The sequence below is a fragment of the Salmo salar genome, chromosome 04 (assembly GCF_965601325.2).
Source record: "Salmo salar chromosome 04, fSalSal1, whole genome shotgun sequence".
Classification (NCBI taxonomy): domain Eukaryota; kingdom Metazoa; phylum Chordata; class Actinopteri; order Salmoniformes; family Salmonidae; genus Salmo; species Salmo salar.
In genome coordinates, this window is record NC_138294.1 from 53,807,816 (window position 1) to 53,833,841 (window position 26,026).

The 26,026-nt window shown below is 42.4% G+C and overlaps 2 protein-coding genes across 5 annotated transcripts; one reads left to right on the plus strand and one right to left on the minus strand.

The window, feature by feature from the left end:
• The first annotated feature begins 3,133 nt into the window (after positions 1 to 3,133).
• LOC106603302 (zinc finger MYM-type protein 3) lies at positions 3,134 to 20,078 on the plus strand. 3 transcript variants are annotated; one of them, XM_082974560.1, is made up of 26 exons: positions 3,134 to 3,227; positions 3,581 to 3,677; positions 3,836 to 4,730; positions 5,017 to 5,087; positions 5,170 to 5,230; positions 5,347 to 5,731; positions 5,881 to 6,061; positions 6,911 to 7,123; positions 7,217 to 7,367; positions 7,460 to 7,572; positions 8,196 to 8,282; positions 8,432 to 8,582; positions 8,716 to 8,888; positions 9,180 to 9,354; positions 9,554 to 9,603; positions 9,801 to 9,957; positions 10,159 to 10,274; positions 11,226 to 11,397; positions 11,485 to 11,634; positions 11,775 to 11,875; positions 13,314 to 13,461; positions 13,636 to 13,775; positions 13,957 to 14,062; positions 14,157 to 14,414; positions 16,094 to 16,208; positions 17,427 to 20,078. In XM_082974560.1, exons 3-26 carry the CDS (start codon positions 3,845 to 3,847, stop codon positions 17,611 to 17,613), a joined length of 4,347 nt encoding a protein of 1,448 aa, XP_082830686.1. In that variant the 5' UTR covers positions 3,134 to 3,227; positions 3,581 to 3,677; positions 3,836 to 3,844; the 3' UTR covers positions 17,614 to 20,078. The 3 variants fall into 3 exon arrangements, with proteins under 3 accessions (XP_082830686.1, XP_014052285.2, XP_014052287.2); XM_014196810.3 differs by lacking the exon at positions 3,581 to 3,677; XM_014196812.3 differs by lacking the exon at positions 3,581 to 3,677 and having other exon boundaries at positions 11,226 to 11,373.
• LOC106603303 (gap junction alpha-3 protein) lies at positions 19,896 to 25,448 on the minus strand. 2 transcript variants are annotated; one of them, XM_014196814.3, is made up of 2 exons: positions 25,100 to 25,448; positions 19,896 to 22,480 (listed from the first exon to the last, which is right to left on the minus strand). In XM_014196814.3, exon 2 carries the CDS (start codon positions 22,454 to 22,456, stop codon positions 21,374 to 21,376), a length of 1,083 nt encoding a protein of 360 aa, XP_014052289.1. In that variant the 5' UTR covers positions 22,457 to 22,480; positions 25,100 to 25,448; the 3' UTR covers positions 19,896 to 21,373. The 2 variants fall into 2 exon arrangements, with proteins under 2 accessions (XP_014052289.1, XP_014052288.1); XM_014196813.3 differs by having other exon boundaries at positions 19,896 to 22,505.
• Positions 25,449 to 26,026: the final 578 nt, after the last annotated feature.

Below are 26,026 nucleotides of genomic sequence, written 5' to 3' on the forward strand. Positions count from 1 at the left end.
GGGAGACATGGGAGCAGGAGTTTATGTTCCTGAGTTTGATCTGCAGAAATACTGTAGAAGACTTAACATATGGCCTGTCTGCATACTCTTTTGAACTGTTGGCAATGGTAATTGCTCTCCAGTGGGTGGAGGAAGCTCAACCTATTAGAATTGTATTATGCTCAGATTCTTTGTCTGTACTGTGTAGTTTATCCTCTGGTAACTCTAATCGTAGTGATCTACTATTGGAGGTATTAGGTCTATTATGGAGAATTGAGAGACTGGGTGTGGCAGTGTGTTTCTGCTGTAGATATGTATAGAGGACTCAAATAGGATATAACCTGTTTTAGCAGTTGCCATTGAAGGCTTCCCCCATTTTAAAGTAGTCAACTGGGTGGGGATTCCTGTTGGTTGGGAGCAACAACCAATGATCAGAGCAGTGTTCTCTTCTTCAAATTGGGATCTATGGTTTGTAAATGGCTTTAACGCCATCTAGTGTCCACAATATATAAATCACAAGATTTGGTTCAGGACTCAAACAGGGATACGGTTCCAATCGTTTTTCCACCATTCATTTTTCCCATAGGGTATTTTAGAAACACTTAAAATAAGGGTTGTGTTTCGTGTAGGCTTACCCTGGCGTGACATTTTGATAACCATGTAAATCTCTCTTGGACAAGGTGACTTACTAATATTTGCGGGCAAATCTATTGATAGCTCACCTTGTCCTAGAGGGATTAACACAGTTATCAAAACATCACGCCAGGTTAAGCCTACACGAAACACAGACCTTATTTTAAGTGTCCTTATTTTAAGTGTTTCTAAAATCCCCTATGTTTGACCTCTAGGTTTTTATAGTTATTATGACTCATACTGTGGTACTCTATATAAGCCTTACACTTTTCAAAGACAGAAGAAGAAAGGACTACTATGAAGATCTCATCAATGGTCCTGCCCATGCTATTGCAGATGCCATAATTGCATGGATTGAAAGATGAGACCCCTTTCCATTGCTATGGCTTCTGTTGGGTCCCAGCCCATTCAGGTGTGGGAGGGAATTAAATTGTAGACCAAGTAGCCAAAAGGGCTTTAAAGGCCCAATGCAGCTGTTTTATAGCAATATCAAGTAATTTCTGGGTAACAATTAAGTACCTTACTGTAAGAGTTTTCCATTAAAATCATCTAAAAGAAACAAAAGCAAGAATTTTGCTAGGACTGTCTGGGAGTGGTCTGAGTGGGGAAACTAGCTTTAATTGCCAGAGAGGTTTAGAACTTTCTTTGTTATTGGTCTATTAACTTATTTACCTCCTGGTGATGTCACCAAGCAAGCTGAAACTCCACCCATGTGAAGCGTAGATTGTATTTTCAATCAGGAAATAACACGGATCAAATGTTTTCACTCTTTTACAGTGTTCATTTCATCAGCTGTTGTTCAATATGATACAAAAAAACCTATAAAAACAACATTTTGACTGCACTGGGCCTTTAAACGAGGTATAGACCTAATTTATATGTTTTGCTTCATTGGGTAGCCTGCATCTACACAGGCAGCCCAATTCAGAATTTTTTTCCACTAATTTGTCTTTTGACCGATCACGTCAGATCTTTTTCAGAGCTAATCTGATTGGTCAAAAGACCAATTAGTGGAAAAAAATATCAGAATTGGGCTGCCTGTTTAAAAGCAGCCAGTCATTGCTAGGAAGGGGATATTTGCTCAGATGCGCCTGGGACAGTGGGCAAGTCCGTTATGCATGGCCCGGTGCCCCGTTTAGGCGGAGTTTGCACATTTTAGACCATTCCATTGGTCCTTAAGTGAAATCTCCACCAACCCGGGGCACAAAACGAACTCGCCCATTGTTTACTGAACAAAAATATAAACGCAACATGCAACAATTTCAATGTTTTTAATGACTTACCGTTCAAATAAGGAAATCAGTCAATTGAGAGAAATTCATTAGGCCCTAATTTATGGATTTCACATGACTGGTCAGGGGCACAGCCATGGGTGGGCCTGGGAGGGCATTTCCCCACACAAGGGCTTTATTACTGACAGAAATACTCCTCAGTTTCATCAGCTGTCCGGGTGGCTGGTCTCAGACGATGCCCCAGGTGAAGAAGCCGGATGTGGAGGTCCTTGGTTGGCGTGGTCTGCGGTTGTGAGGCCGGTTGTACGTACTGCCAAATTCTCTAAAACAACATTGGAGATGGCTTATTATGAAGAAACAAACATAAAATTCTCTGGCAACAGCTCTGGTGGACATTCCTGCAGTCAGCATGCCAATTGCACGCTCCCTCAAAACTTGAGACATCTGTGGCATTGTGTTGTGTGACAAAACTGCACATTTTAGAGTGTCCTTTGATTGTCCATGATCATATTGTAATGATCATGCTGTTTAATCAGCTTCTTGATATGCCACACCTGCCAGGTGGATGGATTATTTTGGCAAAGAAGAAATGCTTACTAACGGGGATGTAAGCAAATTTGTGCAAAACATTTCAGAGAAATACGCTTTTTGTGTGTTTGGAAATTTCTGGGATCTTTAATTCCAGCTCATGAAACATGGGAGTTTATATACATGTTGAGTTTATATTTTTGTTCAGTGTACATTGAACTTGTGGTCCAGTGGAGGCTGCTGAGGGGAGGATGGTTCATAATAATGTCTGGGACGGCGCTAATGGAATGGCATCAAACACATGGAAACAATGTGTTTGATGTATTTGATACCATTCCACTTACTCTGCTCCAGCCGTTACCATGAGCCCGTTCTCCCCAATTAAGGTGCCACCAACCTCCTGTGATCTGGTTGGCAAGCATGTAAATGGTTTGTGTCTGGAGTGCATGGTCAATGAAATGATGAAGCATGTGCTGTTGTATTGTAAGTACGTGGAAGAAAGACAAAGATTGATAAGGGTCATTGAGGTTGGACGGAGGGGTTGGAAGGGATTTGGGTGATGGGGGAGGGTTTGTTAGAAGTTAGTAGGGCTCTTTATTATTTTCTTAGTAGTACAGGATTAGGTATTATTTCATTTTAATGTATGTTTACTTTTATTCTAAAGGCTGTAACCTGTGATTGACCACACACTTCCAGTACAGTAGGTGGCGGCATGCACCTCTAACGTTTGTTTTCAGGCCGCCATAGTAGAAGAAGTTGTAGCTTGAAACTAGCCAATAAGGCACGCACGCTAGACCGCAGTTTGGTGGCGCTTGCATGCATCATTTTAGCTACAGTAACATTTAATATTTTCAGGTAAATTCATCATATATTGTTGAAGTCTATAATTATTTGTTTAACCATTATTAGTATATTGTAATACAGTTACTATATTGTAATTAGCCAGCTAGTGAATTAGTTTGACGGCTAGATTGCGTAAGGAAACGTTAGCTTCGTAACGTTAGCAGATAGCCTATTATAAGCTAGCTAACTTTAGCCAGTACCGGTCTCTTTGCAGAGTCATAAACATACGCCTCCCTTGCGAGTAACAAGCTATGTCTACTGTATTGCTAGTATTGAGATGCATTATGTGTAGCAAATAATGGGCTAACATGTAGCTAGATAGATTTCCAGGTAGCCAGCTTGCTAACTAGCATTCTAAATTACAGAAATGGAGACGCCGCCAGGTGAGGCGCGCCAAAAGGCAGCAACATTGATATGGGTGGAACTAGCTAGTAGTGAACTTTAGTTAGCAAATGTACTTAGGTAAGTAGATGCATTCATTGGTGGGACCTCATTGTCAAGAATAGAGGAGCCACAATAAACTACTTATGGCTGTAATTTTATCCAGCGACCACCACATTTGATTGACATGACATCTGAAACTGAAATCAAACCATTGTGTTTTTGTTTTCTTTATGTAGGTGCAGAGTATGGAACCCTCAGAGCATCCAGAAACCTCTGGCTCTTTTCAGATGGCCAATGAGAATGTGCACCTAGACCTTCTATCCACACAGACTGATATGAACCTGTTTTCTGGGCACACCAATATGGGCCTGCTGCCTGCTCAGACTGATGTAGACCTACTGTCTACACAGAGTGATATGGACCTACAGACTGATATGGATGTGACCTACTCAAGCTCACAGGGAACAGAGGGACAAAGTGGGCAGCAGCAGAACCTTGATGAGCTGACAACCTTTCTCACCCAATCTGAAAGAGAGAGGCAGAAAACTCAGGACAGCCTGAGCATCCTGGGGGACCCAGACTCATTGGAACTGTCCAAAGCCCAGGTGGAGGAGTTTTACAGTCGCACAGTCCTTCCCGGGCCCTCAGACCTTCCCGGGCCCTCAGACCTTCCCGGGCCCTCAGACCTTCCCGGGCCCTCAGACCTTCCCGAACTTTCAGGCCCAGCTACAGGCCTCAGTCAGGATGAGTGGAGCGGGCAGGGCCACACAGAAGCCTGGCCAGAAATGGGCGCTGAGCCAGGGACAGACAGGCTGGAGGTCACAGAGGGAACTCAGACTGTAACTGGGACACCGATGCCGGAGACGGGAGAGGAGCGAATGGACATAGTACTGGAAGATCCCTCTGCACCTTCTCAAGATGACGTTGATCCAAATATGCCTTCTATAGTCAGTGTAGAGGGTTCACACTCTGAGGATGGTCCAGGCAAAGAGGAAGCCTTGTCATTCTTTGGATTGGTGCCAAAGGTAGAAGACACAGGCACAGCAGAGAAAAAGAATGAGAGAGAACAACCAGTGAGGGGCAGTATGTCCCCACTATCATCCTGGGCCCAGCCATTGACACCAGGTGAAGGTATGTGTACTAGTAAGGAACATTTGTTTGTAAGATCTTTCTCCTTCCTAGTACTTTATTATTATTACTTTATTACTCTTGTCTCAATGTCACACATAGAAGTCACAGTGCCACAGAAATAGTTGGAGAATTATAAAGTGAAATGTAAAACTTAATTTAGGTTACATTACATGTTTTTGAGAAATAATTTGCAATCACTTCTTCAAATAGCCATCACAGTTCACATACAGCTTGCATATCTATGTCATGAACAGCCTTTAGTTACTGATGATTGTGTTTGTTTCAGCTGAGGAACAACCTGAAACTGAGGTCGCCATTGAAGATCCAAAAGTTTCTCAAAGTGGTCAAAATACTACGGTACAAAAACTACTTCCCATTCATTGCAGACATTTTCTTTAAAAGTAAGTGAATTAACCTTATTTACTCTGATTTATTGTAGGGGAGAAAGAGAGGCCGTCCTCGTCGTGGAGAAGTGAGGAAAAACATTACGTCTGATGGAGGTTAAACATCACTACTTCACAAGCTGCTTATGTTTAGTCTCAATAACTCATTATGTATGACTATTTGTCTATTTATGATTATCATGTTTCCCTAAATGCATTGTCTCCTGCTGCAGACCAGCTAACAGACAGCGACTCTGACGATACAACTGACGATCCGAGGGACACAGACTTTGACCCTGCACGGTCAGGCCTCCGACGCTCTACCAGGGCCTCCCAAAGGAGCCACAACACCCTGTCCCCCCGGCTCATTGCTCCCAAGCCGTCTGGCCCTGCCTCTACCCCTGGGTACACCCAAAGGTCTGGAGGACCCCCTCCACCCCGACTGCCACCCCCTCGCCAGCCTACCAGAGTCCTCTGTGCCAACTGCAGTGGAATGCTGCAGAGTGGACAGACAGCCTACCAGCGCAGGGGTCAGCCTCAGCTCTTCTGCAGCTCCACCTGCCTTAACTCCTTTGGCAAGAAAGCTCCCAAGAAAAAGCCCTGTGCTTTCTGTAAAAGGTAAGCTTCTCAGTAGATATTCAGTGAATGTATTTTTAGCTTCTCTTTCCAGTAAGTACAGTGGGTCCATAACCAATTCCTCATGATTCACAGTAAAGTAAGTGTAAACCTTGTACATTGTTTTGATCTCAACAAAATTTATCTTTTAGGGACATGGGGAATAGTAAGGACACCATGCTTGCACAGGTTGGCCAGTCACAATCCTTCCAAGAATTCTGCAACAACACTTGTCTTTCCCTGTTTGAGGCCCGGCTGGAGAAGGGTCTGAAACAGCCCCTCAAACCAAGTACCCCTGGCCAAAGATGCAGTGTGTGCAACCACATGCGTGAGGTACCAAAGCTTTGACCATAACATTTTGAATGATCTGCTCCCAGCCGATTTGGCTTCATGTTGAACACATTCATGGCAGGGAGTCTCAGTAGGAGGGAACTCCAGTAGACAGTAGGATAATGATTTAACACAGGATGACTACACTTCCACAATGCCTTTGATTTGAAAATGCAGTAGGCTTTTTTTGTGTGTACATTATATTGAAGCTATTCTAAAGACTGCAGCTTCTACTCTTGCAACAATTTATCGAAAAGCTGGCATCAGCCTTACCTATTCTGGTTTGTTTCCCCCCCACCATCTGTTAGTCATTTGTAAATTAGTACAATAAAATGTATTCAAAATAAGTAAGCACTTTTTAATGCCAAGCGCTGCAAAACCACACAATGATGTGATTATGGTATACATTCTTTAAAGTTGCCTTTTGTGTTAGAAATACTGGTTAGAGATCTGATCTGCACGCTTCAATCCGAGCTCAGTCTATCTAGGGCGGGCCACCAACCACCTGTGTTGATGTGAAGTATTTGTCAAAATATGGGCTTTTCCCAGAAGTGACAATAAAGAATACCTAAACACATTTCACTGTCTTAGTGTTGATAATTTCTTAATTGAAAACCAACTTGTATGTTTCTAACTAGATGTATTGCATGCTGTGATTTATAGAGGAGGGAATTCTGTAATTTGTGCTGCTGTGGGTCTTCGTATGCTATGAGCATGCACCAGAATAAATCATAGCCAGCTACAAGATTTTGGTGGGCTGATTTTAAACACCAAGGGAAGTGATATTTTAAGTTAGATTTGATTGAAATGATCTCTGAGCCTGTCCTACATTTCTTCCCTCTCCTGCCTCAGATCAACCATGAGGTAACCATGGGCAATGTGATTCACCTCATGTGCAGTGATGCCTGTTTCAACCGTTTCCGGGCCACCAAGGGCCTGAAGACCAGCTGCTGTGACGCCTGTGGCACCTACATCAACACCTTCACCTCCCGGCCCGAGTACCTACTGCATGAGGGCCAACAGAGGAGGTTCTGTAACTCCTCCTGTCTCAGACTCTATAAGATGGTGGGTGAAGGAATGTACTATAGGCATATTTCTACCTGAAAATGATATGGTGTTGATCTCAATGGCTGCTGTGTGTTGTCTTTTTGATTTCAGAAAAACACTAAGGTGCTCTCGTGCCAGTGGTGTAGGACTCTGTGTAAGATCTTTGACATGCTGTCTAAAGTGGATCAGTATGGCAAGACCAAACACTTCTGTTCTTTGTGCTGTATCGCTTCACATAAAGTGAAAACTTCTGGGGACACAGGTACATTCTACTCTCCTTGGCTTGTTTACACAATCTGAATGGTGTGATGTCTGACTGAATTAGTCTTCATTATTACTAATCTTCTTTTCCAGTTCCCAGTGAAGCTTGCTGTTTCTGCAAAAGAAGCCCCTCTGAACCGTACTACTGTAAAGCAAATGAGACCATTTACGTCTTCTGTAGCCCTAGCTGTTGGAGCACATTTCAGGTAGGATAGCCCCATACCCTGAATAGAGTTGAGACAAAATAAGTCTACATTTGCATCATCCAATGTTTAGTTATGTCTACTCTAAGTATGTTTTTTGCATTAAAACATGTCTGCCAGATGCTTATACAACATTTTGTTATTTTATGTGGATTTGTTTTAAACGTACATTTTTATGCCTCAGTTGTTCAATAAAAAAAAATCATTCAAAGGAGATTTTTGGTGAAGGATTCTGAAAGTGATTAAAAAAGGAACGGCTAATATTTACAGTGTGATGTACAGGCTTGGCCGTAGGTGCCTGTAAACAGAAAAATGCTAGTTAAAATGCACACCAAGCGCCTGCAGTGGGGAGCTCCGCCTCACTTCTGGAGCCCATTAAAATAAAAGCTCATCTTAAAGCGCTTTCATGTGGAGAGGGTCACCTTTTGAAAGCTTTCACCTTTATTCTACCTAAAAACCTATGAATTAGGGCTTGTTTTGTTCTTGCAAAACCTCTGAGAGATTCTTGAGTCTGTCTTTGATACTAGTCCTGTGATGTTGTTTTGTTTGCCTTGGCTAAAATGCTTTGCTGCTCATTTTCTTGTTTAATCCCCAATTTAACAAATATGCTCACTGCTTCTTCACAGCGCAACAGTCCCAATGGAGACCTCTACTTCAACTGTGTCTCCTGTCATAACATGTTCAATGGGAAACCAGAAATCTTAGATTGGCAGGTAATTCCTTGTACATACGTGTTTTTATTAATTTACTAGTCTCAACATTGTGGCAAAAATGTGTCTTACAGCTGGTTTAGTGAACACTTATTTTATCAAGACTACTCAAATAAAAAGTACATGCACCATTCTATTTCATCTGCTTTCAGGACTCAATATATCAGTTTTGCTGTAAGGAGTGCTGTGAGGACTACAAGCGCCTGAATGGTGTGGTTTCTGTGTGTGAGCACTGCAAGCAAGAGAAACCTCTGCATGAGAAGATGAAGTTCTCTGGGGTGGAGAAGTCATTCTGCAGTGACGGTTAGGATAATGCATGCGTTTCTGTGTGCATTTGTAGATTTAATAGATTGTTGGTTTACATGGAAACACTTTCCTATGTGTCTAGGCAGAGACTTATAAGTGTTTTGTCTCTTTATTTTATTTTTTTACCAAGGTTGCATACTACTATACAAGCAAGACTTTGCTAAACAACTGGGCCTGTGCTGTATAACTTGTACATACTGTTCTCAGACCTGCTCACGGGCGGTCACAGAGGAACGGGATGGCAACACGTGGGACTTCTGCAGCGAAGATTGTAAAAGCAAATACTTCCTGTGGTCCCTGAAAGTATGTCTAATCAATCACAATGCCATATAACCGGCCCTGATAAGTTGTAGATGCCTGCTTGTACACGGGCTGCGTTCAGTTCACTCTGTCACTGTACATAGTACATTTGTATGTGGTATTCTAGACTTGATTTTGGAATGCAAACTGGCAGAATATGTTCATGCATGGGGGAAAAATGAATCAGAAGAATATGCATGATATGCGATGAAATTGTGTGAGCAGTGTCCTCTTTTAACATGCTACAGTGTGTGCTGTATGTATGGGTGTTCTGAGCCGTGTCTGTTCTCCTAGGAAGCAAAGTGCCATGCCTGCAAGCGTCAAGGGCAGCTCCTGGAGACCATCCACTGGAGGGGAGAGATCAAACACTACTGTGATGAGCCGTGCCTCCTGCTCTTCTACAGCCAACAGAACCAGCCCAACCTAGACACCAAGCAGGGCCCTGAGAGCCTGCTCAACAGTGCTACATGTACACAAACGCATGCACACGCAACACGCACACTATTTTTCATAAACCCAATCCATACATGGGAATGATTTTTATAAGTACACTTTGTAATTGTTTGGTGTTACGAAGTTACAGTGAATGCCTTTGTGAAATTGTAAACATGTGTTCGTCTCTCTCAGTAATTGGCTATTAAAATTCTATATGTTTACTGGGTTTACAGGTAATTCCCCAGATTCTACGCCTCCCCCTGCTGCTACAAAGACAAGTGAAGTAAGTGTGCTTTTTGACTCGATGCTCCAAAAGGTGGTGGGGGGGAAATGCCACCAAAAGAGAACTAAATGCATTTAATCATGGCTTTCACCACCCCACATTTATTGTGCTTGAAAAAAAACTTAGCTTAATTTCAGTCAAATCTGAGCGACCGTCCCTATTCTGATAAAAAAATATATATATGTTTGTTATTTTAGGCCACAGGAAGAGTATTGACAAGAACTGTAGCCAAGTCTGCTTCTCCCGTCACTCCACCTATCTCCCAAAGGAACAAATCCTCCATGTGTAAACCCATGATGACTACTACCGGTGTCACATGTAAACCTGAGATGAAGTCCCAGAGTTCCCAGACAGGTAATGGTTAACAAAAACCCATGTCTCTCTATGGGACTCACTGATTTAGTCTTATACTGTATTTAATATTATACTATTTATACAAAATATCCCTATTTGTATAGTAAGAGCTTTTTTTGTTAAATCAGGCCTACAACAATTATAATTAGCAATGGCAAAAACACAGCTTCATGGTTTTCATAAATTGTCTGTCTGTTTCAGATGATTTCTTGCAGTCTCCACCTGCGATGTTGCCAGTCCCTGTGCCTGTGTTTGTTCCTGTGCCTTTGAATATGTACTGTCAATACACTCCCATGACAATGGCCCTGCCTCTGCCGGTGAGTTGGTTTTGTCTAGGTCCTGTTGAGTATTGTGCAAAATTGACTCTAGGGTTATCGTCATTCATTTAGAGTCTAGACAAGAGTAACTCTTAGTATCCACCCAAATTTGTTCGATATGGATGCCTGCACACTAGTGCTGAGCGATTTTGAGGTCGGTTCAGTTTCTTTTTGATTATTAACAAATAATCACGGGTTTCAATTATTATATTTTTAAAAACATTAAATGCATTATGCATTATGTGTGTTGAATGCTGTAACACAAATAAAACATGTCCCATTATGGTAGTGACTGCCCATTACTGAGTATCACTTATTAACAATTTATTCACATTACTTTAATAAAATGTTTCAGTTGTGTATATTACAATTGTTTTATTTGATGACTTTATTTTTATATCTCATCTCTGTAGAGCTGCTGCCTATGCTGTCTGACAAAATCACTATTTAAGTAGTTCAAAGTAATTGACTTTTATGACTGCTGAATACCAACTATCAATCACTTAGATAATGTATGTTCACGTTGAGATACTTCGTGAAGCAACTGCTCTCGGTCGCCCATTCTTCTCTCTTTTATGTAGCAGGCGTAAAAGAGAAACAGACCGGCCAAGTAGGCGCATAATGGATTATGGTCAATGTAGTTAATTACAACGTTTTCTGCTCTAAACTATGTAGAATATTAGCCTGTTGGAAACTACAACTCCCTACTGCATCGCACAGTTTGGGCTTGGATCTGATTTATCTCTAGAGGAACTGTGAACTGAGCTCACACAAAAAAAATTAAAAAAAATGGAATTCTAATAATTTAATTGAGTCGGTCAATTAGTTGTTTAAAAACCGAAAAAATAAATGCAATTCCGGTTAATCGCTCAGCACTACTGCAATAGTGTATAGTTCTCTAGAGTGACTGCCCTATTTGTTTGCTTATTGTTTTGCTCCTTATTCTCTTAGCTCCCAGTCCCCATGTTCCTACCTGTCACACTGGATCATATCGATAAGCTTGTGGAATATATAAAAGAGCTGAAACTCCAGATCCCGTCTGATCCACTGGAGGCTGACATTCTGGCCATGGCAGACATGATAGCAGAGGAGAATAAAGGCAAGGGCTCCTCTGATCTGTCTGGTAATGCTCCTGCACTTACTCTTCTTAGTCAACTCGCTATTGCTGTTCTATATAGAATCGTAACTTTATGATTGTGTTTATCTGTAGATCTGGACAGTGATCAGAAAGCAGGCCCATTGCTGAAGGACTACAGCTTATTTGAGTCTTCATCCCAAGATGACATCCTCTCCATGGCCGTCGATATGGATGATGTACTGACTGAGCCAGGTCAAGACCCAGTAGATGAGCTCACCAAAGGCAGGTTAAACCTTCATGATATGAAAGGTGTAATTTGCTTTGCAGTCTGCGATGTGTAAACTTTCACTGTAATTTCACACATACTCTCAACAACGGGATGTCTGAGATATATATTTTGTCATTTAATTTGTGCTCTTTAGCTTCCCTGGACCTGAACCCAAATGTTGATTTTCTCTTTGACTGTGGGATGCCGCCTCATGCTACTTCACCAGAGCAGAGCTCCAACGTCGCTGTTCAGAAGGTATAATAAACACAGCCTGTCCCATAGGCAGGACTTTGATTATCCTCTCCCTAATTGACAAACCTTTAGTTTTGGCAGTCTTTTATTAGACCTAACTTTGACTGTAATTTTGTATTGCATTAAATAGTGTCAGAAAAGAGTTGATTCTCGACTTATGTGAGAGAGACAGAGGAATCACATGGTATGCTGGAAATCTGAAAATAGCTGGCACAAACATGACAAATGACTTGGTGTCAGACTTACCGGAGACCAGTGGTCATGTTCTACGTTCTTAGACAGGTGCAACAGGGTCCCAAAGGTGAAATGGTTGTTGAAAAGTAAATCTATCCCTGGCGACAAGCAGGCAGGCATGATCCCAAACACGCGGCTCATGTAACAGTCACCAAACCTGCAAGATAGACTGCTTACCAATGGACAGTCTTTGGAAATTTTCAAAGAGTATTTGACATATTTACTGAGAAATGTTGACTTACTGTTTCTTGAGTTTTGGTGGTCTCTTGGACCAGACAACGTCTTAATAATCGTTGCAAATATTGAAGAATATATTAGGTACAGTTTATTGGGGACACCACCCCATTCATGAAAATGGTTCGCTCCTACAGATTGTGAGTCACGTGGCCGTGGCTTAATAAATAAAGCAGGCATTGAGGCATTCAGTTAGTGTTCGATTGAAAACGAGTGACCAAAGCGGCTTTGTGCGTGGTATGATCGTCGGTGCCAGTCGTGCAGGTTTTAGTGTCTCAGAAAAGGCCAGCCTCCTGAGCTTTTCACGCGACAAACAAAAAACATCCAGTCAGCGGCGGTCCTGTGGTCAAAAACAGCTTGGTGATGAGAGGTGTCGAAGGAGAATGGCTAGAATCGTGTAAGCTAACAGGTGGGCCACAAACAGGCAAATAACGGTGCAGTACAACAGTGGTGTGCAGAACGGAATCTCGGAACGCACAACTCGTCAATCCTTGTCATGGATGGGCTATTGCAACAGATGACCACACAGGGTTCCACTCCTATCAGCTAAAAACAAGACGCGTCGGCTGCAGTGGGCACATGAGTGGAAAAAAAATGTCAGGTCAGACCAATCTCGTTTCCTGTTGTTGTCATGCTGATGGCAGTCAGGATTTGGCGTAAGCAGCATGACACCGCAGGATGGGGCCCATGGACTCAACAGTACAGGCTGGTTGTGTTATGGTGTGAGGAATGTTTTCCTGGCACATGTTAGGTCTCTTGATACCAATTGAGCAACGTTTCCATGCCCCGAAGAATTCAGACTGTTATGGAGGCAAAGGGGTGTCCGACCCGATACTAAATGAGTGTACCTAATAAACTGGACGCTGAATGTATGTAATAATGCACTCCGAAGAAAATATAAATAACTAACTACAGTAATTATCCCTTAACAGGTCATAGCACTGTGATGTCTAATATAGGCTTTGTGTCACAGGGTCCCAAGCGTCAGGCTATGCCAGAGACGACCTTACATGATCCCCTGGACAGTCAGCCTCTTGGTGCTGGCTTGAACAGCTCCCTTGGGGTCAAAGCCTGGAAGTCATGGTCCCAAAGCAAGCACTCAGACGCTGATGACAGAAAACGTAAGACGTTTCAGCTGTAGTCTGAAAGCTGAGTTAATAGATACCTCTTAACTGGTTTGATAGCTCTTTGATGGCTCTGCTGTGAGTTTGATTGATCTCCAATGAATAAAACGGGCGGTAACGTTTCAATGTAATCCTGACGAAAGCACCTTTTTAAATGTTTCTCCTATACAGAGAAACCATTAGACCTTCTGTTGTGTAGTCCTGAGGAACTGAACCATGGCTTGTCACAGTTTGTCCAAGACACTGTTCATCCCAGAGGACCGTGCTACAAGCCTGACAGCATATTTTACCTATGTCTTGGTATTCAACAGGTCAGTCCCAATGTTTCAGTCAGGTAGTTCATCTATACAACTTGTCTAAAAATACCCTTATTCAAATCTTAAGTAATACATTTTTTTAGAAAAGGTGATTGTTTGTTTAGCAATGTCAATTTTGTTTATACATTGTGTTCAACCAACACATTTGTTCACAATTGTCTTGTCTATTTTCCAGTATCTCCTCGAAAACAGCCGGATGGTGAATATATTCACAGACCAGTTATATGTCACCTTTGCCCAGGAGCTGAATAAGATTGTCAACAAATGGCTGCCATCTAACGGTGGGTTCATAATAACGTTTCTAGTTATTTTTCACACATTGTGTATGTGTTGTATTTGGGGTGTATGTAATGTATTTGTGTGTTTGGGATGCAGGTGGTCTCGTGTCTCGTGTCCTGGAGGAGCACCTGTGGGAGTGTAAACAGCTGGGTGTGTACTCACCCTTCGTCCTGCTCAACACCCTCATGTTCTTCAACACCAAGTCCTTTGGCCTGACCACCGTGGAGCAGCACCTCCAGCTCTCCTTCGCTACAGTCACGCGCCAGGCCAAGAGGAGGTCTACACCACATGGCATGGTCAAGTCATTTAGTGTCTGCTACCACCCCAAATCACATCACAAGAAAACCAGCAAAGGTGAGAGAGTTTACAATTACAGTGTGGTTTCTGTGTATTATTTTGGTATAAGAAGCCTAGTGAATGAGAGGTGTCAGTATGCCTCGTAGGCCATTGAAAGATAGGCTAGTTGTCATTCCCAGTAACCGCTGAGACATCGAGTTCCTTTGGACCGTGACCCCAATCTGGGGGGGAAGCAGGTCACCCATCTTGAGTTGTGCCACCTTTCAGCTGAATTCCAATGGGCTGACCAGGGCTATGGTATGGAGGCACTGCAACTAGCTCAAATGTAATCTTTGAGTAGACAAGTATAGTTTAGAGTTATGAGGTCCAGTTGACTGGTAAGAATTTTGGCTATTTTCCAAAACATCCTCAAAGTAGTGTACATATAATTTGTATGTATTCCTGACCAATATGTGGTAGACTCATTAGCTTTTATCTGCTGAGGAATGATATGGGTTGACATTTTGTCTTAAAGTAACTCTTAGAGCCTGGGTTGTTCTTATCCTTATCACTAAAGTGTGTTTTTAAAGTGCAATTAGATGGGTAATTTCCATAGGGAGAGACCACCACTCCTCAACATGGTGCTGCTGACCCCAAAGAGCTTCCCCTGAAGCTAAATGAGTAAAAACAGTTGAACTGTTGAAACCCTCTGCATTGCATTGGCTTCCACCAATCAAATAACATGCTGCTAATGAGATGGACTGCTTGGAAGAGAACACTGCAATGTCTGTGAAATTGGCCTGGTGACAGTTGTTTATTTAAAACATATAGGCTAGCCTAGACCCACACCTCTATCCTCCTCAGTGTTTTTATGTTTACTGGCATGTTCTGACTGAAACGTATGTTTATTTTGAACCCGACCATCATTCTCTGCATATCAATGTCACTAGCTAGATTCTCAGGGGCTTCGTAGGTCAGTTTGAAATTGATCCGTTTGGCACTACTTTTGCGGTTTTATGCTGATGGACAAAATACTAATTAAAAAAAGCTTTTAGTGACATTCTGTCACCTGTTGACAGTTGTTCTATGGGTGCTTGTCTTAAATATTACAAATATGTGAGGCAGCTGTTGATGTAGGAGAAGGATGTTGGTCTCTCCCCCCGGTTGATTCAGTCATACTGCTATTTTCAGTGTGTCTGACAGCTATTTATACCACAGAATGGAGTTCTTTTGAAGAGCTGCTCTCAGCATAGGAGGTGTACGATGGTATCTTAGAACACTGTGGTATGTGTCTTAGAACACTGTTTGCCAAGGGAAAACCAGGAAGCTTAATGTAGCTGTGGAGCAACTCAGTCATGCAACATGATACTAGAGAATCTGACTGAATGTCTGTAACGTGTTTTAGATGTAGCTGCACAATAAATAAAGTCCATACATCAACGTTGAATAAATCATGTGTATTTCTGACCTTAGGCAAATTCATGACATGACAAGTACCCTGGTCTTTTTAGGAAAGACCTTGTCCAGTGCAAAATAATATTCCTTTTATTAACCTTTTTATAAGTATGACAGTGACATAGATTTATAAAAAATGAAGTTATTTTCATCAGAAACCTCAACACTGATCCCCGTAACTGTCCGGCCATCCTCTTCATCAGTTTAACATAGCCCTAACTCTAACTGAAGCCAATTGATAAACTAAAGGCCCAGGGGTCAGACAGTGAAGTGAGCCTGTACTCTGTTCTGTTCACACACAGAGGTCGGCTTGGGAAAGAGGAAACGGGATGAGCCTTCTGAGCTGGAGCAACAAGAGAACCGGATGAACCCTCTCAGATGCCCCGTCAAATTCTTTGAGTTCTACCTCTCCAAATGGTAAGCAATATGGACTGTCCAGGTATGCAAAGCAGGGTTTAAAATGCCAGTTAAAGGCCTTGGACTGTCCCTGGCTGTCAAAGATTTGGAATTTGTTTGATTCATTGACTACAATGTTCCCTTTAAGCTGCGGGTGGCCGCGCACCACCACCAGGACTGCCGTGCAGAAGAAATGAGATTGTGATTGAATCAACATTATATGCAACAAACCCCAAAAATCTAATTTTGCAAGATTGAGTCTGATTTTGTTGTAGGTAGAGCCGGAGCGCAAAGGAGTAAAATTATATTGCGGGTTAGCCCATGAGTGTTTTTTCAATCACCCGGGAGTGAATGCACTTTTCAGATCAGAGCTGTGTATGTGCGCATTTGTTGATATATTCTTTGCAAGTTAGCGAGTTATTAGCCCAGTTCTAGATAAGTATAGGTCAGCACAAAACGTGTAGGCATAGGCTATACTTCAAGCTGTCTTTGAAAAGCCAGTCAGGTAAAAAGCTTTTGTCATAATTAGTGACAGTGTTTTATTTTGAGACAGGCTTGAATATGCAAATAAGCCAATTGTCTAATTTTCTGTATGGTAGTAATAATGAATTGTATTTTGTAAAGTGGTTTCTTGCATAATACTATGCAATTAATTTGGCCCATGGTGTTACAGACCAAGAAAAAAATATTTTAATGTCAAGCCCTTCATAATATACTCTTGTCTCATGCAATGTATGCCTGCATTGAAAAACCACATATAGGCTACTGTAGGCTATATCGTAGAAATCAAAAGCTATTTCCATGTGAAAATATGGGATTTGCGCCATTGGTTTTGTTGGTAGGCCTACATTATGATCAAATAGCCACAATAGCCTATTGGCTATAGCCTATTGTTTAACTAGGCAAGTCAGTTAAGAACAAATTCTTATTTTCAATGACGGCCTAGGAACAGTGCCTTGTTCAGGGGCAGAACGACAGATTTTTACCTTGTCAGCTCGGGGATTCGATCTTGCAACCTTCTAGTCCAACGCTCTAACCACTAGGCTACCTGCCGCCTCAGTGTTCACTGTAAACGTGCCGGAAGTTGCACAAAATTCTCACAACATTCAAGTTTCCGCTCACAAGACCTAAAATTTGCTCGGTGCCCGTTAGAGGGAATATTGATTGGAATGAATAAATAAAACGGTACAGTTTTCTTTTTTAGATTCACATATGGTGTCTGTCTTTGTGTTCTTACAGCTCTGATGGTGTGCGGAGCAGCTGCAGTGCATTCTACCTGCAGCCAGAGGGCACATGTATGGCCGAGAGTTCTCGCTGGTACTCTGACGTCCCCATGGACAAGGGCAGGCTGGGAATTATGCTCAACAGGATCCTGGCTGTCAAGGATGTCTATGATGAGCACCCAGCACAGGAAGACATGGACTGACAGCCGCACTGATAGATTGCACAACAAGTTTATATAGTGTACATTGCTGACATGGAAGCCGCTAGCACAAGGGATGACAAGCATAACTACAATGCATTTTTGTTCCATGTTTTTTTCTATATCACCCCTACACAAATAGTTCAGTGAGCATTTCCCCCCCATAGAATTACCATTATACACTGAGTGCACAAAACATTAGGAACACCTTCCTAATATTGAGTTGCACCCCTCCCCCAACCTATGTTCCCAGAACCGCCTCAAATTGCCTGGGCATGGACTCTACAAGGTGTCGAAAGCGTTCCACAGGGATGCTAGCCATGTTGACTCCAATGCCTCCCACAGTTGTGTCGAGTTGGCTGGATGTCTTTGGCTGGTGAACCATTCTTGACACATGGGAAACTGTTGAGTGTGAAAAACCCAGCACCGTTGCAGTTCTTGACACACTCAAACCGGTTGGCCTGGCACCTACTACCATAACCTGTTCAATGGCACTTCAAACTTTTGTCTTGCCCATGCACCACCAGAATGGCACATTGTCACAAGGCTTTCAAATCCTTCTTTAACCTGTCTCCTCCCCTTCATCTACACTGATTGAAGTGGACTTCACCTGGCCAGTCTATTTTATGGAAAGAACAGGTGTTCCTAATGTTTTGTACAGTTAGTGTATGTACAGAAACTTAATATCACTGTAGTATACCTCCGTCAGTTCAGGTAATCTATTTTGAATGCTCAAGTACTTTGGGCACTGTCAACGACAACTGGTTGAGACTTCTTGTCTGTTGTTCGTATTGAAAACTCATACATTTGTTTTTTTTTTATGAAGTGTACAGAACAGCTGTATTATAGAAGTACTTTAGTTCACAAATCCATTTAATTGATACTGCATTTCACCCCCTACGCCAGCCTCACTGGATTTTGTTTCATTCAAAAGCTTAATGTTCAGATAGTGATGATATTTACGTGTTCGTTATTTAGCAGACGCTCTTATCTAGAGTGGCTTTACAGTAGTGAGTGTATACGTTCGTCTTACTTTTTTAGTACTGGTCCCCGGTGGGAATCGAACCCACAACCCTGGTGTTGCAAGCGTCATATTCTACCAACTGAGCCACATAGGACCCTATATAAGCAATCATTTTCAACTTAAACACTTTAAATCTGTGTTTACCATGTGGCCAGTGAGGGGAGAACCATTTATTGCTACCAGATGTTCACATGTACAGTATCGAGAAGCTCATAGTAATGGCCCACTTTTTACTTCATAGGTAATGTATATACACTACATGTCCAAAAGTATGTGAATACCCCTTCAAATTAGTGTATTGGGATATTTCAGCCACACTTGTTGCTGACCGGAGTATAAAATTGAGCACACCGCCATGCAATCTCCATAGACAAACATTGACTGTAGAATGGCCTTACTGAAGAGCTCAGTGACTTTCAACATGGCACTGTCATAGGATGCCAGCTTTCCAACAAGTCAGTTCATCAAATTTATGCCCTGCTAGAGCTGCCCCGGTCAACTGTAAGTGCTGTTATAAGGAAGTGAAAACATCTAGGCGCAGCAACGACTCAGCCGCGAAGTGGTAGGCCACACAAGCTCACAGAACAGGACCACCGTGTGCTGAAGCATGTAAAAATAGTCTGTCCTCTGTTGCAACACTCCCTACCGAGTTCCAAACTGCCTCTGGAAGCAAAGTCAGCACAATAACTGTTTATCAGTAGCTTCATGAAATGGGTTTCCATGACCAAGCAGCTGCACACAAGCCTAAGATCACCATCCGCAATCCTGAGCGTCGGCTGGAGTGATGTAAAGCTTGCAGCCATTGGACTCACCATCTGGCAGTCTGATGGACAAATCTGGGTTTGTTGGATGCCTCGAGAAAGCTACCTCCCTGAATGCATAGTACTAACTGTAAACTTTGGTGGAGGAGTAAAAATGGTCTGAGGCTGTTTTTTGTGGTTCGGACTAGGCCCCTTAGTTCCAGTGAAGGGAAATCTTAATGCTACAGCATACAATGACGTTAGAGACGATTCTGTGCTTCCAACTTTGTGGCAAATGCCGACTGCGAGCCAGGCCTAATTGCCCAACATCAGTGCCCGACCTCACTAATGCTCTTGTGGCTGAATGGAAGCAAGTCCCTGCAGCAATGTTCCAAAATCTAGTGGAAAGCCTTCCCAGAAGAGTGCACATACTTTTGGACATGTAGTGTATATTGCCCCTCATTTAATCATTTTTTATTGTATCAATCATAACCATTCATTTAAACAAAATAAGCCTAACATCGTGATAGAATAGTTTTTTATTTACTTCATTTTAATCCTGCTTAGATTGTGTTGTCTTTAATTGACAAAATAGTATGTTTTAATGCATTTTCAGTCCTGAATGTCTTGAGAAAAGTTGAATATGTACTATAATGTTTATTTTCTGTCTTTTTCTAATTAAAGGATGCATATAGAATTGAGAATGTCTTGTACAAATTCTTTCATAAAAATACAATTCATTATTCATGGTTGTAAAATCAATTAAATGTGTTCTGTATCTTACAGACACATGTAAACTCTTTCTGGTATGTGGTCTGCCAAAGGATTACGCAGTGATATGAAACAGACAAGCATTTGCTTTGTCAGAATAATCAGCATATTAAGGGTTCATAAAACAACTTACCTTGAACACTTTGGAATATTATACTCTACATGGCAAATGTTTGGCTAATGGGAGAAAACCTCCAACTGTTGCTATTTTTATGCCCTAACTAATTAATGAAGCTTTGGAGTTCGATTGGCCTCTCTCTTTGAGACTCCCTGGCAAACCTCTCCAGATAGAGGTATGGCACTTGTCCAGGGAGTACCCTTTACCTCATACTTGGGTCTTGTCTGCTGGCCATGGGATTGCTCTGTACAGTAACACAACTAAAGTAGAACATGAGCCCACCTCTGCTTGTAGCACTGCACATAGGACACAGCATTGAGTCAATGCCTCAAACATCTGATGTTTTTCAGTTGGGGAAGTTCTGTTTTCAGGAGTAAAATGTTTAATGTGAACGAACTACTTCGAACAAGTAAACAAAATGATCCTAAGCCTCTACAAAAGGTTTTAGTTACTGGCCCCTGACAAATGTGATTTTATCCTGCTTTAAGTTTTTGTTTTCACCCATCAAATGTTATCTTTAAAATGTTTGTTATTCAAGTAAAATCTGGTGTACATTTCTTTTTTAAGATAAGGCAGACATGACTCCATTCTTGTAGAGAATGTCACGAGAGGAGACAAGATTATCTTCAATATTGTTCCTTCCCTAACCTTGCTCTCCTGATACAATGTTTTCTATGAAAGGCACATTGTCTACTTTGGTACAGGGTGATGTTTAGGGTGTGGAAATGGGCTAATGCTGCGTTTTGACTGATACCTGTGTTGTGTATACACCCTGGTTTTATACTAGGGAAATTGTCCAAAAAATTCCAATACATATGCTGATGTGCTATCATGTGTGCAATGATGTCAGAAGGGGAAAAAACAGAGTTTGTTGTTTGCAGTAACTTCTTTGTTGTAATATCACAAACAGCCGTGGCAGTTTCACCATTAAGAATTCCAGCTTTAATGCATCTCCGACAGCCACTCGGGTTCCAATTCTGGCACCAAGTCAGATTAGGTCCAAGGCCCAATACTTTTTTTCTGCCACCTCAGGTGGAAACACAAAAGTTTAGATCTGTAGGCCAAGCCACTGTATAAAACCCTGTGGTGGAAATAAGCCATAACTGTCCCTCAGATCTTTAGATCGTCTAGTCTGGTCTTATTATTGCTGTGCTTGCTGGATCGACTTGGTCGTCGTTGGTTCTCTGCAGGCGACCCCGGAGCAGAACTGGAACCTTTATTTTCTGTGGTGTCACCCCCTTCTGGTTTACTGTTCCTCTCTACGGCCAGGTTGTCTCTGTTCTGCTTGTAAGCCACTTTGCTGCTGTAGGGGTGGTAGGCAGTGTCAGGCTCAGTCAAGATGTACTCGTCTGCATGGTAGGGCTCAGGGGCTGGGTGGTGCCTGGGGAAGTAGTTATAGTTCGGGACAAAGGGCACTACTGCCTCGCTGGGGGCCTTGTACCCTGCCTCAAATGTGGACTGGGCACGTCTATACCGGAGGCCCTGGCGGCACTTGGTGAACCCCAGGTGATACATCTCGACTAGATTCAGTAGCAGCGAGATGAACGCCACTGCCAGCATGAAGAGGATGAAGATTGTCTTTTCTGTGGGCCTGGAGATGTAGCAGTTCACCACGTTGGGGCAGGGTGAGCGGTTACAGGTGTACAGTGGCTTCAGCTCAAACCCATACAGCAGGTACTGAGCTACGATAAATCCCACCTCAAACAGGGTCTTGAAGATGATGTTGAAGACATAGGTGCGCAGCAGGACCCCACGCAGGCGGATGCGGCCCTGATCGTCCCGGACTGGGGGCTTTTTGGGCTTAGTGTCGGGCAGCAGCTGCTGCTTGTCATTGTGGATGGCCAGCTGCGCAGCCAAGTCTTTCTCCTTCTGCTTCTGTTTCTCCTCCATGCGCACCAGGTGCAGGATGTGGCCCAGGTAGATCAGAGTGGGCGTGGACACGAAGATGATCTGCAGCACCCAGAAGCGGATGTGAGAGATGGGGAAAGTCTTGTCATAGCAGACATTCTGACAACCAGGCTGCTTGGTGTCGCAGGTGAAGCCAGACTGCTCGTCACCCCACACCTTCTCAGCTGCAGCTCCCAACACCAGGATCCTGAAGATGAAGAGCACGGTCAGCCAGACCTTGCCCACTACAGTGGAGTGTTCCTGGGCACTCTCCAACAGCTTGCCCAACAAGTTCCAGTCCCCCATAGTGGCTCACTCATAGGCTCAGTCCTACAGAGAGATCCAAAACAGGAACCTGCAATCAGAATAAAAACATACAAACTAATGCACTGCATAAGAGACAAACATCACAATTGCATTGAAAACCGTTGCATAGTAACTTGGAGAGCTTGAGAAAAATGCCTCGCCATTGCTATATCATTACACCTAGGGTGGCATAATAAAAGTACCTACGTGATGCATTTTCATTTGTAATGTATTTTGTTGTAAACTCATGAATTTGAAGATAAGAGCCAAATCTTTTTACTGTGGCTATACAGACCTTTCCAACTCAATAATTTGTTTCTAGTTTTTGGCTGAGGTGCAGTTTTTTTTTATTTGTTTGAGAGGGTTTCTGTAAATTAACCGGATTCACTATCATATATGAGGTTCTGCTTCAACTTTATGTGGTTCTGTTTCTTCTAGCATGACAACATGTGTCAATACCTTAATTTGGTCTATGCACCATGCAGAGACCAACTAATACGTGAGATTGGTGCTTCCTGGTAATAATTTGCCATAATTTATCTGAAGAGAAAGTAATGTCCAGACTTTGACTCATTACCAACCTATGGCCTTGTCATTTCCACACAATTTATTTTTCACAAGCTGGAGCCCTAATCCTCAACATTTCCCCAAAATGTGAGAAGTTCTGAAAAACATGAAAAATAGTGTAATGTTGGTCATGTTCCTGGGTTATTGCCATATGCTTGTGAAATGTCTTGTAGAAAAGCTCAGGGTGGTGTGTATGCATATTTTGGGGTTTTCCCTTCATTATCCTGAGATATATACATTTCCTCAAAGTTCCTCTGTTTTTATTAGCATGTTTGATTTAATGAACACACCCCAAGCAACAGCAGGATATCCACCCTTAAAGTAACACCTGTTTCCTTGAGGAGAAACCTCCCATCAAGCAGACCACTATCTTAGGTTGCAAAATTCTGGTAACTTTCCCCAAATTCCCAGGTTTCCAGAAATCCTGGTTGGAGGATTTCGGATTTCCTGTTTTTTGTCACTTTATTCCGGGAATCTTTCAACCAGAATTTCTGGGAATTTTGGAAAGTTTGCAGCCTTACCAATGTAATTTTATTCATTATAGGTGAGATATGAGCACGATGTATGAATGGATGATGTACAGGTAACTGCCAAAATAAAGGAAACACCAACATAAAGTGTCTAAATAGGGCGTTGGGGCACCACGAGCCGCCAGAACAGCTTCAATGCGCCGTGGCATAGATTCTACAAGTGTCTGGAACTCTATTGGAGGGATGTGACACCGTCCTTCCACGAGAAATCCCATAATTTGGTGTTTTGTTAATGGTGGTGGAAAACGCTGTCTCAGGTGTCGCTCCAGAATCTCCCACAATTGGGTTGAGATCTGATGACTGAGACGGCTATGGCATATGGTTTACATCATTTTCATGCTCATCAAACCATTCAGTGACCACTCGTCACTCCCATCAAGATAGAAATTATTCTCCATAGGCGATCATTCAGAATATCTGTGTATTTATTGGTGTTTACCTTGCCCTCTAAGGGGTTGAGCAGACCTAAACCATGCCAGGAAAAAGCACCCCACACCATAACAGAGCCACCAGAACCCTCATTTACTTGTGTTTCCTTCATTTTGGCAGTTACCTGTATATTCATCACACTCGTTGTACTTAATTGTAGGCTACTTTATATGTTGTATTTAGTGTATACAGTATGTGATAGCATATCAGGAATAGATCATAGAAATAGGTTGTCTCCCATTTAAAAGGTTATAGACCAGTATATGTATCTCATACTGATCCTGTTAATAGTCCCAGAAGTGAATAGTCCCCTGCCTGTCATTTTAGTAATACAAATATCATGTATGAATGTCTATTGTATGAAGACTAAGTACTGACTGTACCCACTACCCAGAGAGTATGCCCTGGAGCAGGTGGTGGCCTGGCCACTGTAGCTTACTGCCAGGCAGTGTAAACTGAAGATCAGATGGAGGAGCTCCAAGACACACATACTGACACACACGGCAGGTTGCAACTCTCCTCTGCCTAGATATAGATTAATGGTACATTCCCAGGGGTTGAGTGGATACTTTAGTAAACACACCTAGTCATTGATGCAAGTTGAACTTGCCTCTGGAAGTTGCGGTCAGGTTCCCAGATGAGTTTCCCATAGGGATTTTAAAATGATAAAATAAACGAAGCTGCTGTTACCTAATAGCCTTTCATGACAGTGTACATGTGGATGGCCAATAACTTTTCTCAATCTAAGACTTGTCTGTTTACATTCATCATAGTCCATGATCTAATCATCTCTGACTTCATCTGTTAAATTCTGCTCTTATTACACAGTAAATCATATTTTATAACAACACTGGCCTGGTTAGTAGACTGCACTGCAACTACACTGAAATGGTTGTCTTCCCTAATTACAGTTTGAAGTTGAACCATTTCAGAAATTCAGAGACTAATATTGACCAACCTGCTTTTGGAATTGTAATACACACTTTATTATGATACAGTGAAATTACATAATTACTGGCCTCTTGCAGTATGACTGCAGGGACCACTAATAAACATGATTTTACAATGTACGTTTCTTCAGTTGAAACTTTTATAGACACAGTGTGTCAAGACCCACCTTCCCATGATGCTCATCTCCAGTGAAATTGCAGATCCAGTGGTGGCGTCTCCGCTTAGGTCGCTATCCATCACAGTCTATACCGTGGTAATCCTGTTCCCGGCAAGACCATGTCCTTGGATAGTGATGACACTAGACTTCTAATGTTAAGCTATCTTGTCTACAAATGGTTTCGACAAGTTTTTAGCTCTTGTTGAATCTGCTTACTTACGCCCCATAAATGTGTCCTGTAAAAGTAACCACCAATAGGACCTCTGTAAGAACCCTTTTTCACTGTCAGTTAGCTAGGATGAGAGCACTCACTCCCTGTAGAGAATTATAAAGCCCACTGCTAAAGTGGTGTTTCTTTACGACTGAGTGGCGTGTAAGTAGTCCAATGGAGGGGGGGGGGGGGGGGGGGGGGGGGGGGGTTTTAAGTCTTGCGTGGTATGGTTCTAAATATAATTCACTGTGAAGGGAGTGACTTTGCTATCACTAAAGGGGGATGTGTGTATGGGGTGGGGGGGTTGGAGTTGAAAGGTGAAGTGTTCCAAGTCCTGTGGCTGTGTGGGGGTGGGAGAGCATCAGAAAATGGAAAAAGGTGGACCCTCCCTTCTTTGTTATGGTTGGGATTGACTGGCACGTACTGTGTCATTGTTGACAGGCTGACAGGAATCTCACAGTCTGTGGTGGTTGTAAATTCAGTAGAGGACATCCTTCCAAACAGAAGCAGTTATATTTACTTTCACTGAAAGAGACAAAACCATGTTTGGTTAAACTGACCTCGGTTCATTGTAGGGATGAAATCATACCCCTTTAAGCATCAAATTGTATGGTCAGATAAGTCAACAGAGAACACATATGGTACACTGCAAATCTGCACTTTGAAAGGCACAGTATGAATGCTAACCATATGAAGAGTTTATTTCCAAAACGCTATATCCACAG

Coding starts and splice junctions, on each gene's coding strand:
- LOC106603302 (XM_082974560.1), top strand. CDS start 3,845: ATGGAACCCTCAGAGCATCCAGAAACCTCTGGCTCTTTTCAGATGGCC. Junction 7,573..8,195: donor GCTGTTGGAGCACATTTCAG/GTAGGATAGCCC, acceptor GCTTCTTCACAG/CGCAACAGTCCCAATGGAGA. Junction 8,889..9,179: donor ACTTCCTGTGGTCCCTGAAA/GTATGTCTAATC, acceptor CTGTTCTCCTAG/GAAGCAAAGTGCCATGCCTG.
- LOC106603303 (XM_014196814.3), bottom strand. CDS start 22,456: ATGGGGGACTGGAACTTGTTGGGCAAGCTGTTGGAGAGTGCCCAGGAA.